General features: G+C 41.8%; 1 protein-coding gene across 3 annotated transcripts in view; it reads right to left on the bottom strand.

The window, feature by feature from the left end:
• The window catches only part of LOC139469750 (pro-neuregulin-1, membrane-bound isoform-like), a 152,057-nt gene that overhangs the window by 122,906 nt on the left and 11,103 nt on the right, over nt 1-18,048 (bottom strand). For 2 of the 3 annotated variants that reach the window (XM_071252025.1, XM_071252024.1), the window contains exon 1: nt 1,466-2,025. The exons of the other annotated variant lie outside the window; for it this stretch is intronic. In XM_071252025.1, the coding sequence (XP_071108126.1) occupies nt 1,466-1,901 (436 nt within the window). In that variant the 5' untranslated portion in view covers nt 1,902-2,025. Of the gene's footprint in view, nt 1-1,465; nt 2,026-18,048 lie in introns of those variants that run through there. 3 annotated transcript variants of the gene reach the window in all.

Raw genomic sequence — 18,048 nt, 5'->3', positions numbered from 1 at the left:
CCTCAACGCAGGTTGCAACCTGGGCCTTACCCAAGTTAGCCTGAGCCCCTAGGATGTGTGGGAGTATGAATTAGATTTCTAGAATTCCACCCGTTTATCAACAGCCAATGATATTTCATCTTTTCGTGTCACAGCTTCATGTCACTCAATACACCCACACTGACAGTTTTATGTGTTAAATGACTGGCATCTCTGCTTAACTCCCACTGGTACATCCAATATCCTGAGCTATATGTAGGTGGAGAATTCTGTGCTTCACAGAACATAGAAAACAGGTTAGGGTTAATTGTATAACCTTGCAAAAGACAATCCCATGACATCCTATTCAGTAATACCTTTTTCACAATGTATTCAATGATCAGTATCATGGGCAGGTTTCGCACAAGATGAAAGTGAAATCTATCAGTCAAATACCATGATGGAGTCATGTTAGGGGTAGCCTTCCATACTTGTTTAAACCATTCTCATATTACAAATACATTCTTAAAACGGTGGATTAAGCTCCATGAATAAGTACATGTTATAATGACAAAATGTTTGACTTGCCATTGGGAAGTACCGGTACTCTACCAGAATTTTCTAAAAAAAAACACATACCACCCACCCACATACAAAGAACCAAAACGGTTATAAGCTGAGATTAGGTAACACCCTGCTCCTAACAATTACATGTAAATGAGTCTGACTTGCCATTGGGTAGTTACCTAAACATAATATACTGAAAATTTAACACCCCCACGCCAATAAAAAGAACAACCAACACAGCTATAAGCTGAGATTAGGTAACACCTTGGCCAAAAGGCGATTATAGACTATTGAAGCCTGCGGAAGTTTCGCCAACCTTAATCCCATCCCTAGTACTCTAACGTTTTAATCTACAGATGACAGTATTACACTGTTTGGGTACTACCATAATGTGAGACATGCTCGCCGAGTGAGATCGAACGAAGGTCAATGTCACACGATGAAGAGCAACCTGTCGGAGATCACTTCCAGCGATGTACAACATTTAATCGGAACACACCACCTGGACTTTCTAAAACCATGTCCATTTCGTCATGGTGACAACATTGATTTACCGTTATAGTGACATGACCGAAATAGAGGTGGATGTGGGTGTTTATAGGGAGCTATTTAAACTGGCCTATTTATATATACGAGAAGACTCGAAGACTAGAAATCAATATACCCAGGTCCCAACGTTGAAACCCGTAGCAATATAACGTAAAAGTGAAGCAATTAGGAACAATGCATGGCGATTAACACACTGTGCCGTATCAGTCAGTGGTTTGCTTATTCAGCGAGCAGGCATATGTTAGACAACTTCAACGTTGATTATACATGACAAGGCGATACACCTGTCTTGACAACAGGTACCTTACAGGTAGGCCGACTCGGCAATCACGACTCAGGTGTGTCAGGTATTTAAAGCGAACTCAAATGAACTGATGAAAATGATACTTACCACAGTCCTCGCATATTATTTTCTGGATAGCTCTCGAGGTCCGTTTTTTAGCTTTAACCGGCAACGCTGATATTTCCAAATATTTTCCACCGTTGTTAGGTTTCCTTAGGAAAAATAAATATATTTTCTTTCCAACAACCTCACCGACACAACCTTGTTTATTTTCTTTCCCAAATGGCCCTATACTAATTGATTTGGGCTTCTTGCCGCCGTTGAGTAATTTTTCACCTTTCTTGAGCTTGCGAACATTGACTGTCACATTGTAGATGTCTGATCCTTTGGGCACCCTTCTTACCCGACCCTCCACAATAATATCCGCTAACAATGCACTTGATGCTGTGTCTGTGAATTCCGTTCCACAAGTCCGTTCGGACCAAACATGGACCACACACAACAGTAAACCCAAAGTGATCAGACGACTCAAAACTCGCCTCATCTTGTCAAATACACAAGACGCACACAACACGGTCTCTCGCACCGTTGCTCACATGTTCCTGTACGATAGTCAACTGAAATCAGTAGCGTATAGTAGTATAGAGCCACTCGCTCAGAAACCGGCTTCGACGACTATAGTGCGTTTCACAAATGTGGGCCGCCCCTTCGTGACTTAGGAAGCTGTTGACCCGCCATGGATGTGAACGATCCCTCCCCTATAGGTCTGATGGACACTTTAAAACAGCCATCGACGAAAAGAGAGGAAGGTTGGCATACCGCTTGCGTTCGCCGAGCGACACTTAGTAATCTCATCTCGTCGAGGTGAGCATGTGTCGATTTAGAATAGGATTACCATCGAGCATGGACAGACGGTGGCTCTTTGAAAAATCGCTGTTTGGTAACAGTTTAAAACTGACAGGTACATATCACGTCTGTCAATCTGCACATTAGGACGATTATGTCAAGTTTGTTCAGCATTACACACATGAAGAGTAAGAACTTCAGTTTGAGAGTAGGGCAGATGTTTGCGCGACTCTCATCATACCAGATTTCACACTTTGTATCGTCGGCTCGCTTGTATATTTGACTGCTGAGGTTATCTTTGTAACAACGATGGGGATATTCTCCTGTGTCCTATATTAGTATTTTGAAGTACAGATAAGCCTATTCCGATATGAATGAATACGTTCAATAATTATACAACGTACAGTGGGTGAGTGAGTATGGTTTTACGCCGGTTTTAGCAATATCCCAGCAATATCACGGCGGGGGACACCAGAAATGGGCTTCACACATTGTACCCATGTCGGGAATCGAACCCGGGTCTTCGGCGTGACGAGCGAACGCTTTAACCACTAGGCTACCCGACCGCCTTATACAACGTACAAGCGTTACTATGGATATCTTACTTCGCTGATTAATACAAATGTTAATATGCTGTCATAGTCTGGCGCGTCATTGTGGGGACTGTTAACTCGATTTTCAAGCTGGTTGGATTAAAGAGGTTACTATGTTTAAGGTTTGTAGTTGGAATAAAGGCATACATATTATTACACATTACTGTTGCATCCATTATGGATTCATAATTAATTTCCCATGCGTGCAAAATTTTACATTTCTTTTCATATCTCTGAAGTGAGTGAGTGAGTGAGTGAGTGAGTATGGTTTTACGCCGCTTTTAGCAATATTCCAGCAATATCACGGCGGGGGACACCAGAAATGGGCTTCACACATTGTACCCATGTACAATCGAACCCGGGTCTTCGGCGTGACGAGCGAACGCTTTAACCACTAGGCTACCCGACCGCCCCTCATATCTCTGAAGACCGTGTTCACAAACTATGAACAGCTCAAGGCAAGCACATTAGTATCAGTTGCTAAATATTGAAAATGGCTTCTAAATATTTACAAAATTTCGACCAACGTCCGTCCAGATTACGGATAACTATGACCATGACCCAATACTACCATCTTTGTTTACACAAATACCAAATAAACTACCTGAGTGTAAATACAGGGGAGAAGAGGTCTAAACAGTTTAGACGGGGGCCTAATAAAACCGCTGCAAGTCCCACCGACATGAGGCGGGCTTCTCTTTTGTAGGTCACATGGGAAAAGCAAGTCATTTAAACTTTTGTATATTCGATCCTTACAAATCTATCATTTGTGATATATTTAATTCATGTGCTTGCGTATTTCCTTTTGAAGGATATGATCTATTCGCGAAGAACAATGTTAGAATTTGTCTTTTGGGTGCATGTCATTGTATCCCAATTGCGTAGATCGATGCTCATGATGTCAATCACTGGATTGTCTGGTCCATACTCGCTTATTTACAGACTGGGATAGCTGGGATATAAGTGAGGTGTTCAACAACAACAAACAAAATTGATAAGTTCGCAGGAGAAATCACGTTTGTGATAATGTGAAATCACACAGTGAAATTCATAGACTTTTAGAACACAGTGCGCGAGTTTTTAATGTTATTTTATTTACATCAAGGCGTGTCAGCCTAACGTGGGGTAACATGCACGCAAAGTGAGCAAGTGGTAGGCGTTTGCCATTCTGATAAACCAAAGATCACAAGGAACAGGTTCCCAAGAGATCACACGCGGATCCTGACCCAGGAAAGGGGCGCAACTCATGTTGCAGCGCCACCAACGCTTAGTTCTTGTTATGAAATTTGTTACTTGTGCCTTGAATATGAAACCAACACAACAAGATGGGATTCCTGAAGGTGTTTTACCATTCCAGACGCATAACCGTTCCAAAGAAATCACACCCCGTGTATTCCCTTAAAATCTGTCATGTAATTGAAATAATGTTTTTATTGTCGAAACATATGATTAGCCCGATTGTATAATTAATTTTAATGACAACAAAACCCAAACTCTTTCACAACCCGTTATGCCCATGAATGACAATAATCCGCCACAGGGGTGTTTACCGTAAACAGGCAGCGCGTCACCATAACAGGACCAGTCACAACCACAACTTGTCATCCGTACCAAGCCTAATGTACGCATGTTACTGTGGAAATCCCGGAAGCGTATCTGCTGCGATATTTAGATAAGACTATAACAAAATTGACCAATCAAAACACGTCTCTCATTGCCCCAAACCAGCCTCTTGGCAACCTCGGTAAACTTCTCCAGCTGATTCCGAATCAATGCTAAATACATTCACCACGAGATTCTCTCTTGACGCGATGCGTGTTGAGAACGCGCGCACCACGCTGGACTATTATTAGACCGAAACATCACTACAATTAGAGGAAATCAGTCATTCATTTCATGAGAGTCACTTTCCGATGAAAAATGATATTTTCCGTGGGTGAACGTTGCTGTTGTACAATGGTATATTTCGTTCCAATGCATAATTAATAGTAATTGATTTTACATTCTGGATTGGCTTTATGACTATACAACTTATGTCAATTAAATATGTTGATTTTCAAACGATCGTTTTCCAATTGTAAAGCTATTACTGTTAAATAACTCATTGCTTCAGCGCGCAATCAGTCATTCAAGAACCTTGACAAATTGTTGAAGAAATGGATTTGTAAACACGTTACTTTCAACACCGGTTATCACCTATAGGAATTTTTAAAATCAGTTAAGTTCAATACGAAATTTACTTTTCAAATAAGCGATTAACAAACTCGGGGTACCATGCTGAATTCGCTATAAGTTTAAATTAGCTCTATTTTATTTCACGTTAATCTAGTAAATGAAGATCCATGGACTGCACTGTATGTCCAATGACCCTATAAACTCTCGAACAACGTTATGACATCATATGTCGATGTGATTCATGGATGAAATGAATGGATGCATTTTTAAGTAAGTATCACTAAGACGCAAGAAATAAAAAAAACACAGTACGTAATCGGAATCAACCCCTCGTCTCCTGCGCGACTGGCGAACACTTTAACATCTTGGCCACCACCATCCTCTTGGTTGAACATCTCCATCGTTAAGACGTCTATTTTCCCGAGGATTTATCATAATCATTTCGCCAAGACTAGATTCCAATGTCGATATACATTTTAAATGCATGTTCTTATTCCATTGCGATATATATCATTCAAATATGTAGCCATTTGTCCAAAGTCGATCCCATCGCCACTGAACCGGCTGTCATGCAGTGACCTCCGCCATCACCCACTCTTACGTTATATAAGTCGAATATTCATCCCATATCATGTTGTGCTATAACCCACCGGCCATTATAGATTGTACCTTGCATCTGTCTCCGCATTAGACTGGGGATCTCGCTGACTCAGCATTAGTGTCGGCCTGTTAAGCAGCGCATTACTGTCATCGCTGGGGACAGCAGGAACCGCTTGCAATATCTTCTCGCAGACAATTTTCTTGATAGGCGCTTCAGTCAATTTCGTACAAGCGCACTGCCGTCCACGCAATAAATGACAATATGTTTGGCCGTTACTCACTCCCTTTATCGCTGCAGGGACAGCGATGTTCAATCAGCAGTATACAGGCATGTTGAAGATAAGGCTCCGTTTATATTGCGATATATTTGTCGGTGCTTTTTTTTTATTAAGCCGGCCATACTTTTAAATGATTCCCTTAATTCGCACTCCGTACATATCCTCCATTTTTTTTTAAAATAGTGGACTTTTTTACACCATGATTAAACATGAATGAATAGTGGCTAAAATGGCTGCCCTGAGAGCGGACGCATGGGTTCTATCCCCGACGCGTCATACCAAAAGCCATAACAAGATGATGCATGTTGTTACCCTGCCTGGCGCTCAGCGTTAAGGGAGTAAAACAAGGACGGGCCAAAGCCATATCCTCTGTGGGGTATTCATGTTAAACTGAGACTTGGTATTTCAATGGACTAGCTCTGAAAAACGGTATTACTCCGCATTAGTACAAGCAGCCATTTATAAGTTGTGCAATCCTCTTGAACGCGACGATCACCTCACCTCACCATGTCGTAACAGGCAACTAAAAATAGAATAGGATGATTACAATGTGTGACCCGGCTAGTCGTTTGTCATCCTATTCCTGCAAGGATCGTTGCTCAAGCTGTCTACTACTTTCTTGCAAGGCACAGACAAGATAAATACACCCGCCATGCCATAGATGTCACATTAAAGATTGACGCGTAAAATAACATTCACTCACACATCAAGTTGCAGCCGAGAAGGAAATTCAATCCAGAAATTTGATTGATGCTATTATGTGTCCGTGTTCGCATATAGTTTACCTACATACACCAGTAAATCCCTTACATAAGTACGTGGTGCACATTCTTAATACTCTATCCCTGACCTACTTATACTAGCACGGCTAAAGTCTATTCAGCTAGGCTAAGACATGCTCTCGTTGCGTGTACATATACCAATGAATGAGGAATGATCTGAGCGTGAATGAATCACTCCTCTGATCCAACAAGTCTCTTGTGTGAGGTCGGAGTATGGGGTCTTGCATGCATTGATTGAGGCATGGTTGGATCGGACTTGAATGAAAGTTGGATCTAAGTTATTTTTTTATTACCATGAAATTAATATAACCGCACTGACATTGGGTAGTATGACATTCCGTATTTTCGTTACTGTCGACTAATTGTTTAACAGCCAGCAATGAGACAAACCCGTAAATGGAAGCATGGATCCATGCTATCTGTGTGTGGGTGGGTGTATGTGTGTGTGTGTGTGTGTGAGAGAGAGAGAGAGAGAGAGAGAGAGAGAGAGAGAGAGAGAGAGAGAGAGAGAGAGTATGGTTTTACGCCGCTTTTAGCAACATTCCAGCAATATCACGGCGGGGGACACCAGAAATGGGCTTCACACATTGTTTTTGTCGTCCCAAAGGCATATGAAACAAAATGGATTGTCATGTTAAATATAGACTGCTGATCCTGTTCAAAATGGGTATCATAGTAAACCGAATATAAACGGCCTAGAGAAAAATATGTTACTCGTTTTTGTAACCTTTATGTTAAAGAATGTTTAAATGCCAATTGGAATTAAAAAATGTGTAATTGAGAATATCTGAAGATCCGTTAAAATGACAGTAAATCGCGTTGCTAGAATGCCTCAGCCCTCAACGTTATATACTCGCAATATTATGCACAGCGTTGTCGTAACCCAACTTCTAGTCCTTTAAAGGCTACCGAACTCTTCTAATTTACATATGACTGTCTACAGCAACTCATTCCTACAAGGGGGGGAAACACTTCACACACACAACCTAACTCCAACTGAAAATGTCAACTCAATGTCACCATGTCGCCACACAGAGAGAAGAGCTGAACAACGGAACTACCGTCCACAGAGTTATCTCCCTTGACCCAGTCGTTGTCCCGACCGGATCAATAAGGATGATTGAGTGCTGTCAATATATGTCACGCGCTGATCAATATCTGGTATACTGAAGATGTCACAACAAATGCAGGTGTTATCCGAACGAATATGTTGTAATCGTTCCTGGTAAACAATAAAATTGACACTCGATCTCTCCACATGTCAAACTGCACCATTTGTGCCAGAATCGTCTTTGAAGGTCTTTTCTTGATAAGTCGTTGGAACGAATGACAGAATGTGTTATGGATTGATTAAGAATAAGCCATAACAATTATATTGTCCTCACTTTTGACAGTCCATTTATTTTCTACAAACATTGCGGTTGTTTTCTTAACCAGGACTGTCATTGGATCTTGATATTTCTCTCTGAACATTAGACGTTATTTTATCAAACCAACAATCTCATTAAAACGAGTTCTCTACTGCGATACGAAACCTCTCTCTTTCGCATCGGTGCCAATAATCTGACCTTGTCAAATCAGAAATCCAATGCGGATCCTTCTCACATTTCACAGAACCATTTACTGTTGCTGATCCTTCTTTTAGTTCCCCTTTACCATTCTAAGGTGTCAAGAGTTGCGTCCCTTAGCCTAGGAAGGACCCGCTTTTCATTGGTTCAAATCCGAGACTTACCCAGATTATGATCACTAGCTAGTCAATCAAAACCAGTCCAAGCTCGTTGGTTTCACTGAGATGATAAAAACATCTCATACCCGTCACCTACCCCCCCCCCCCCCCTCTTTTAAACCAGCAGGCCGTGAAGTAACTCAGGAACTGTTCAAAGCGACCTTGAACCCAACTCGCTCACCAACCAGTTTATTAACCAAACGGTACTTCCCGGTAATTAACGCGCCGATAGAACTGAATGACCCCCTTTCCTCAACACAAATACTGATGATAGGAAATGGCAGCCTCGAATATCCAGTATATCATCTTCTCCATTCAGTTACCCTCATAAACATGGACACTGGATAACCGAGGACTGGGCAATGGTTATAACTAAGGTAACACTAATAATAATAATAATCACATTTTACATTGACCGATACTTGGTTATATATTTAGTCGAAGTGACCGACATTGATTGGACATTGATCCCCAGTGTTCTCTAATTACATACTATTGTACAGTAAACTACGTTTATAACGAGCACGCTTATAACGAACTGACGGATATAACGAACTGTTCTCTTGGTCCCGGCCATTTGCTAAATATTTCATAAATCATGGAACGCTTATCATTCAAAAACTGACCTGTTGCCATAAAGCTGACATATTGCAACGTTAAACAAATAAAGAAACTATTCTTCAAAGACACAATATTCTCCCGCAGTCAGTATACAATGACTTCCGTCATGCAGTTGTAATGGTGTGATGGATGAAACTCAGACATCGCTTGTAAAGGCACTATACTTTGACAGACTCCGTGGCACTATATTTTGACTGACCCCGTTGGGCTTCCTGGTCATAATATGTCCCTAGCAACCTATGGTCAGACTCACTGACTTGGTTGACTGCTTATAATATCAATCACTTGTTTGGCTGGTCTAGTTGAGACTCCGGGTAAGAATATGGGTCCACAGCAAGCTATGCTTGGCGCATGAAGCAACCACATAAATCAGGTGGTCAGGCTTGGTTCATGCATGTCCTCGTAACCCATTTGCCAAAATTGATGCTCATGATGCCAATCACTGGTTTGTCTGGTCCAGACACGATTATTTACAGGTCGCCGTCATATAGGTGGGAAAATTATCAACGAACAACTGAAATATGATATTACGTTCATCATATTTGCACCTATATTGTCATCCTCGTGAGTGAGTGAGTATGGTTTTACGCCGCTTTGATCAATATTCCAGCAATATGACAGCGGGGGACACCAGAAACGGGCTTCACGCATTACACCCATGTGGGGATTCGAACCTGGTTCTTTGGCGAGACGAACGCAGGCTTAAACCCCACCGCCCAACTATCATACTAAATAACCGCAAACCCCCGGTATTGTATGAAGGAAGATAGGTACACTATATCATATTAACATGTTGACAAAAGTGTAAATTGATATTATGAACTACTTACTACAGGGCCATATGACACAGTTGAACCAATCAACTCAACTCGAAAGGGTACACGGGAATCACGCATGTTGAGACGCCCAACGCTGACACCGTATTCGTGCGTGCGTGATTCCCGTGCACCCTTTCGAGTTGAGTTGATTGGTTCAATTGTGTCATATGGCCCTGTGACGCAGGGGTAGCATTATGCAGATGGCTGTTTCAATGAATGCTCGTTCCACCCGTGACGAACAGGTCTGGTTGTTTATAGCTAAATAGACAGATTTTTTATTCATGCCGCGATTGTCTGTAAATGTAATATCCAGTTATGTATGACTGTTTAATAATCTCATACCAACTTTGACTGGAGTAGGGCCGATAGTTTTTCAGATATTGTTGTAAACGTCGGTATCTTAAATTACCTTCCAGACTATACAAGTACTGATCAAATCCACTTTAACTAAACTCTCTTGCAATACATTATAATATCCTGGGATAAAACATATCTGTCGATATCTAAGGTTCAGGAGAGGACATAGTGTCGGCTTCTTTCTAAAAAATATAAGTTATAACGATGAATACATGACCCCGATGATAAAGGTATGGCAAAATTATTTTAATTGGGACCCCCTGCCAACATTCCTGGGGTCCCACGACACCAATTTACCTGTTTTTAATGCTAACAATATATTAAAAGCTCGTTTACTTGAACAAATTTGTCGTTATTCAAACTGTTGGACTAATTAGGCTTTCGTTTTCCTATGAGCTACCTACAATAAAATAGATGACTTAAAGGAATCCAGCCAACACATATATGATCATTAACAATCCTCATCATATAGTCATTAAAAGGAAATAAATACGTACTAACTAAGTAGTTTACACTTCATTACGCTGAAACCACATTTCCTTTACAAACGAACAAATGTACAGAAAGAGTTATAAATCTCCATGATAAACCTTGAGCATACAGTATAAGTAGTTAAACTAACGAGCGACCCGCCCTAGTGAGGGCCTGAAGCGAAGACCGAGCTTAAGTCAACGCGACTTGAAATGATGTTACCGTTGACTGATCTGGACAACGTGTTGATTATGTGCAGAAATAGAAACGCAGCGGATAAAATTAGGATCCAAGGCTGAACACGAACCTTTTGGGCTGTGTTATTTAAACGTGTCTAGAAATCAGACGGGTCGCGGCTTGTCGGTCTAAACGCTGTTGCCCTTTTCTCAGACAATTTTGGTGTCTTAGTGGAGTGGTGCCGTTTTACCATACAAGTCACATATTCTTTGTGTTTTTGTTATTTTGTTGTTTAACGCCACACCATCAATATTCCAACTATATGACGGCAGGTAAATAACAAATCTAGACTAGACAATACAGTGACTGACATCGTGATGATCGACCTATGGTATTGGGATACGATGACATTCATCATCCAAGTCAGCGAGCCTGACCACCCGATCCCGTTTGTCGACAAGCATGGGTTGTTGAAGACTAATTCTAACCCAGATCTTCTCGAGGGACAAGCATGGGTTGTTGAAGACTAATTCTAACCCAGATCTTCATGGGGTACAAGCATGGGTTGTTGAAGACTAATTCTAACCCAGATCTTCACGAGGGACAAACATGGGTTACTGAAGACTAATTCTAACCCAGATCTTCACGAGGGACAAACATGGGTTGCTGAAGACTAATTCTAACCCAGATCTTCATGGGGTACAAGCATGGGTTGAAGACTAATTCTAACCCAGATCTTCACGAGGGACACACATGGGTTACTGAAGACTAATTCTAACCCAGATCTTCACGACGAGGGACAAACATGGGTTGCTGAAGACTAATTATAACCCAGATCTTCACGAGGAACAAGCATGGGTAGCTGAAGACTAATTCTAACCCAGATCCTCACGACGAGGGACAAACATGGGTTGCTGAAGACTAATCATAACCCAGGTCAGGTCATAATGGAGGACAAGCATGGGTTGCTGAAGACTAATTATCACCCAGATCTTGCTGAAGACTGATTCCAAAACCGGAACTTCACGGGGTTTGCATTCTCAGAGACATTTAGAGAGGCACTTTGAACTAATTTTGGACCCTCAAGACAGGAAATGAGGGCATGTTTTACGTCGAGACATTGCTAGGGTTCTTAGGTTCTAATCATTTGTGGAATGTTTTGTTTTGTAAAATTACTGGAAATGTTACGTCTTAATTCTGTGAACATACAACATACTTAAACTTACGGGAGGTCTTGAGAGGCCGAGAATACGAGCATGTTTGTTTATAATTTGTCAGTGATCAAACCATTTATGTTAAGGTCATTGGTCTAAGTTAACTCCCTTGGGCTAATGTCATTATCCAATCTGAACCGAGCGGACATTTCAGTCGGTAGATGTTTTAAAAACCCAAGAGTAAGTCAATTGTCACATAGGTTTCCACACAGAGAAACCTTGTTAGTCCGGACTCAGCAAGTGTGAAACCCCGCTTTCCGGACGAATCCACGAGGAAGCGTCTGCATCATACACAAACGGTCAGTATGCTGCAGTCGTGGGGAGGTGGGGGGAGGTAGCCTAGTGGTAGCCGTGATTGTTAATCAGGACAAATTCGTTGGGAATAGTACCGTCAGGAATAACAGGGTTTCACTATATAGTGTAAACTAGCATTCATTGAACCTCGAACCATGCTCCTCATGGGTATTCCTGGCTGAAATAAATCCCCATGACCCCGTACATGTCTCCCTGTGGGTGCTCCTTGATAGAATGGATCCCCACAGCCTCATACATGTCTCCCTGTGGGTGCTCCTTGATAGAATGGATCCCCACTGCCTCATACATGTCTCCCTGTGGGTGTTCCTGGATAGAATGGACCCCCACTGCCTCATACGTGTCTCCCTGTGGGTGTTCCTGGATATAATAGATCCCCACTGCTCCATACTTGTCTCCCTGTGGGTATTCCTGGATAGAATAGATCCCCACTGCCCCATACTTGTCTCCCTGTGGGTATTCCTGGATAGAATAGATCCCCATTGTCCCATACTTGCCTCCCTGTGGGTATTCCTGGATAGAATAGATCCCCACTGCCCCATACTTGTCTCCCTGTGGGTATTCCTGGATAGAATAGATCCCCACTGCCCCATACTGGTCTCCCTGTGTGTATTCCTGGATAGAATAGATCCCCATTCCTCCATACTTGTCTCCCTGTGGGTATTCCTGGATAGAATAGATCCCCACTGCCCCATACTTGTCTCCCTGTGGGTATTCCTGGATAGAATAGATCCCCATTCCTCCATACTTGTCTCCCTGTGGATATTCCTGGATAGAATAGATCCCCATTCCTCCATACTTGTCTCCCTGTGGGTATTCCTGGATAGAACAGATCCCCATTGTCCCATACTTGTCTCCCTGTGGGTATTCCTGGATAGAATAGATCCCCACTGCCCCATACTTCTCTCCCTGTGGGTGTTCCTGGATAGAATAGATCCCCGATTCCTCCATACTTGTCTCCCTGTGGGTATTCCTGGATAGAATAGATCCCCATTTTCCCATACTTGTCTCCCTGTGGGTATTCCTGGATAGAATAGATCCCCATTGTCCCATACTTGCCTCCCTGTGGGTATTCCTGGATAGAATAGATCCCCACGGCCCCATACTTGTCTCCCTGTGGATATTCCTGGATAGAATAGATCCCCATTCCTCCATACTTGTCTCCACATGGACACATAAACAAATTATTTTGTAATAGATTTAAAATTACAGAATACTTGAAGCACATTTTCAAATCATTATTTCGGCCCTCCTTGTTAAATAATTAACGGTGTCCCTGCGGGGCTTAAATCTTTAAAACAAGTCGGCAATTAAAATACGCAAAAATAGCACATAAACACAATCTATTTAGAGCCCGGCTGAAAACTGGATAGGACCTCACACCAATAATTTTTACAATCCAGTTCACGCCATCTCGTAGGGGATACGTACAAAATGTGATTCCAAACTACAAACTACAAGTCCGTGACCAATTTCACATTGAAGGCATCTACATAAAGTTAGAACTTAAGGCAAATTATTCATATAGCATGACGGTAACATTACCCTGACAACATTCGTTTTGAAATTACCATCAAAAACGGGCGTCACATGGTGTATAAATTTAACGCCGCCCCATCCTAACTTCAAGGGGTACCTGACCGGGCCAATGCATATAGGGCGACTAGAAACAGCAACCTGCTTTCACGATGTATGTGAGAACACTTTGACAATGTCAGACCAAACTAACATATCCACGCGGAAACCGTCGCGTAAATAAAAATTGAAACTTAACTTAAATGATGAAACTATCTTATCTCAAGGTCAAATGATTCTTTAAACAGATGTTATTTCAGGTGTTTTCCAACTGTAAAATTAGTTATGAAAAACAAACAACCAAAAATACATGCTGAAATCTCCGTTTTAAATGTGTGCATGTATGCGAGTGAGTGAGTTGGGGTTGACGCTGCAGTTTTACAGTTATACCAAGGTGCGTCAGCTTAAAGTGGGAGGAAAGCCCCAAGTGATGCAGGTCTCAGACGTTTACCACTTCGGTGAAACCCACGAGCACGGGTATGACACTGACAAACCTAGAAACATAATTGGGGCGAACCCGGATTCGAATCCACAATCATAGGTTAATGGCGTGCCCAAGGGACGCAACTCTTAACAGCGAATCGCGGCGCCTTCGACGCCTGGGCCACCCGTGCCCGCTTCATGTATGAGAAGTGTATGTATATTATATATTTCCTTGCGTTTCCGTGGGTACTTTATCTCAAGTATTACACGGATGGATCAACAGGGGCCACGGGAGGCCCAGTCGCTTATGGCGCCGCAATTCGCTGTGTAGAGTTGCGTCCCATGGGAACGCAAGCAGCCTGTTGTCGTGGGTTCGAATCCCGGTTCGCCCCTGTTAAGTTTCTTGGTTTGTCAGCACCATACCCGTGCTCAAGGGCTGCACCAAAGTGGTAACCGTCTGAGACCTGCTTCACTTGATATAACTGGAATACTGCTCAACCCAACTCACCCATCCACATCAGCCTTGGGACCCGTGAAGATCCGGGGTTAGAATAGATCTTCAGCAACCCCTGCTTGCCGTAGCAGGCGACTGTGCTTGTCGTAAGATGCGACTAATGGGATCGGGTGGTCAGGCTCGCTGACTTGGTTGAAGCATGTCATCGATCCCAAATGCGTGAATCGATGCTCATGATGCCGATCACTGGATTGTCTTGTCCAGACTCGATTATTTACAGACCGCCGTCATGTAGCTGGAATATTGCTGAGCGCGGCGTTAAATAACAACAACAACAAAAAATTAAAAAATATCAGCCTTGGTCACAGTGGCACAGTGTCCTTGGACTCCCTGATCTGTGACATATGTCTTACTAATGCACGCCCACATAAGTCGTGAATAATGAACATTTTATCAATACCACCACCCTTACCCTGAAAATAAAACTGATTGAAGACAGAAAGTAAAGTATGCCCAAGAGCCAGACGGTAAAGAATGAAATAAAAACGAAACGTAAGGAAATATCACAGTATCGCTTAACATGACGTCATAGCGGGAATGACGTATGACAATGAGCCGAGGCTATTACGGGACTATGGCAAACAATACTTATTCTATTTCTGGTGGTTTGACATTTACGATACGGAAATATTCAGTGGTAATATTTTCTTATATGTCTTTTAATATAATGCCATTCTTTCATTCACTAAAGTATCTTTAGCAATGACGTATGAATACACTGCATGAGTAAACCGCCGATATATCATGAAGTCCCAAATTTGCAGGTACATTTGTAGGTATATCTACTCACATACATTGCGAAACCCCTGTCTGATATTTAAGGAACTCTATGCAATAGTGTAGCGAGCATGTAGGAATCATCACATCGATGTAAGGAGCTTATTATAAGTAGTTCGTGCCAGGAGATCTCATTTGCATGTTTATCGGATCTTGGTACCAGGTTTATCGTATTCGTTTATCCCATCTATAATACCACCCATTATATGATAAAAAACAGTCAATTAGACAAGCTGTCACTGTGAGTGAGTATGGTTTTACGCCGCTTTTAGCAATATTCCTGCAATATCACGGCGGGGGACACCAGAAATGGACTTCACACATTGTACCCAGAAGCCCCCCATAGATTTGTTTTATTTGTTTGTTTGTTGTTTAACGCCGCACTCGGCAATATTCCAGCTATATGACGGCGGTCTGTAAAATAATCGAGTCTGGACCAGACAATCTAGTGATTGACATCATGAGCATCGATCCACGCAATTTGGATCGATGACATGTATCAACCAAGTCAGCGAGCCTGACCACCCGATCCCGTTAGACGCTTTTTACGACAAGCATAGTCGCCTTTTACAACAAGTATGGGTTGCTGAAGACCTATTCTTCCCTGGAATCTTCACGGATCTCCCCCATACATCATGTGTCAGTACCAAAGTTTAGTGAAACTGGGTCGTGGGGTTACGTAACGGCATCCGGACTAACGACGTCTAACTGAATACCTAAAGACGTTAAAAGATGGTATTTGTTGATGCCCTGCCTGGCGCTCGGCATTAAGTACTGGCCGGCTCGGAGTCAGTATATAGTGTCTGAGTAGGTTATTCATGTTAAACTGCGGCATGGTATCTCAGTGGACCAGCACTGTAAAATCGGGATTAGTCCGGATTAGTACAAGCAGCCACACACGCGTGCATGCACGTCAATATCGACCCTGGGACACAGTGACTTAAACACGCATGCACTAACACATGTTGATGCTCAGCTTGTGCTGTAAATCCCGTCTAAATCTGACGTTCAATAGTGACTTCAGTTCGAAAAAAATAAAACCCTGTGGTGTTCGCCATATGTATATTTCAAAACCCCTGCCGAGTTTTGCTTTCTGTAGGGAATCCTTATTCAAAGTTCACGTTCAACAATGAAAAGTACACGTATTTGGAGGTAAGTGATAAAGCAAAATATTGATATGCAGATGTAAAATATGTTAAAATAATATTAAAACAATTAGTAGCCTATCGGAGAAAAAACGCTACAACGCTTATTGGCAGACTTTAGTTACTGGATGGGCCGTAGCCATTACTAGTCACATATAGAGCAGATGAGAGGTACTTCACTAGTAACTAGTCCTCAAAAGGACACTATTATAATCTGTATAAAGATATCCTCTCAGTAGAAGACTACTTATTGTATTTACCTCATAATTTACTCATCTGGCTTATTAAAATCAGAACCACCAACCACCGACTCCCAATTGAAAATGGCCGATGGTATAACCTCAATAGGGAAGATAGGCTTTGCTCTCTTTGTAAAAATAAAATTTAGGGATGAATTCTATTTTTTTCTAGAATGCCATGAATTGGATCATTTAAGAAATAAATATCTCCCATTATATTATTGTAAATATCCAAATACTGAAAAATTTGTTTCACTTATGACTTGTTCTTATAAACCTTATAACTATTGTCTCATTTCTTTGTATATATGTCTCTCTTGTCAACTTCTTTATGTCACCACGGTGATTCATGATAAATAAACATCTTTTAGTAACCGACAGCAGTTCGAATGTGCCCCATGGCGAGCTCAAGAACGGCGAGCGGAAGTGTCGTCTCGTTGTCACTGGCGCTCCACAGAGCCAGAGCTAATGATGCATTGCATTCAATTTCTTTTTACAAAACTGAAGGTTATTCGAATCAGTTTTCCGAAATCAACTTAGTTCAATTTTCAATTATATCGACGGCTTTCTGCTATGCTTCCCTGCAATAATTCACAAGATACAAACGTTCCTGGGTTCAGTTGCAAGACATAAAAGTTCAACCGGATGACGTACAACGTATGCTATGTTTAACAAGTTCGTCTATATTTGTAGATAGTGACGGTATGCATTTCTATACTTATTATTCTGTTTCAAAATAAATGTATTAGTTTGAAAAGGAATATGGGGAATGCAGTGTTTTATTGTACGATAAACAACTCCCACTCGTCGTTTACTTCTTATAATTATGATATATCAGCATCATGTATAGCCTCTTTAATAAAAAGATCGAATGACGTCAACAGTGCCATCCGGATGACGGAAACAATACACTGTTGTCTCGTGACGTTATATGACCCTAGTGCACAGGTAATAAATATCAGTTTTCTTCCCCCGTCAGCTTACTGACTGAGTTAAAATTCGTAACACTTGTAGATAAATTGTATGTTTCACTTTAAAATCCACGCGT

The sequence above is a fragment of the Haliotis cracherodii genome, unplaced genomic scaffold (assembly GCF_022045235.1).
Source record: "Haliotis cracherodii isolate W230 unplaced genomic scaffold, xgHalCrac1.p SCAF_2, whole genome shotgun sequence".
NCBI classification, from domain to species: Eukaryota; Metazoa; Mollusca; class Gastropoda; order Lepetellida; family Haliotidae; genus Haliotis; species Haliotis cracherodii.
Note: the sequence above shows the minus strand (reverse complement) of the source record. Positions and strands in the feature narration are given on the sequence as shown.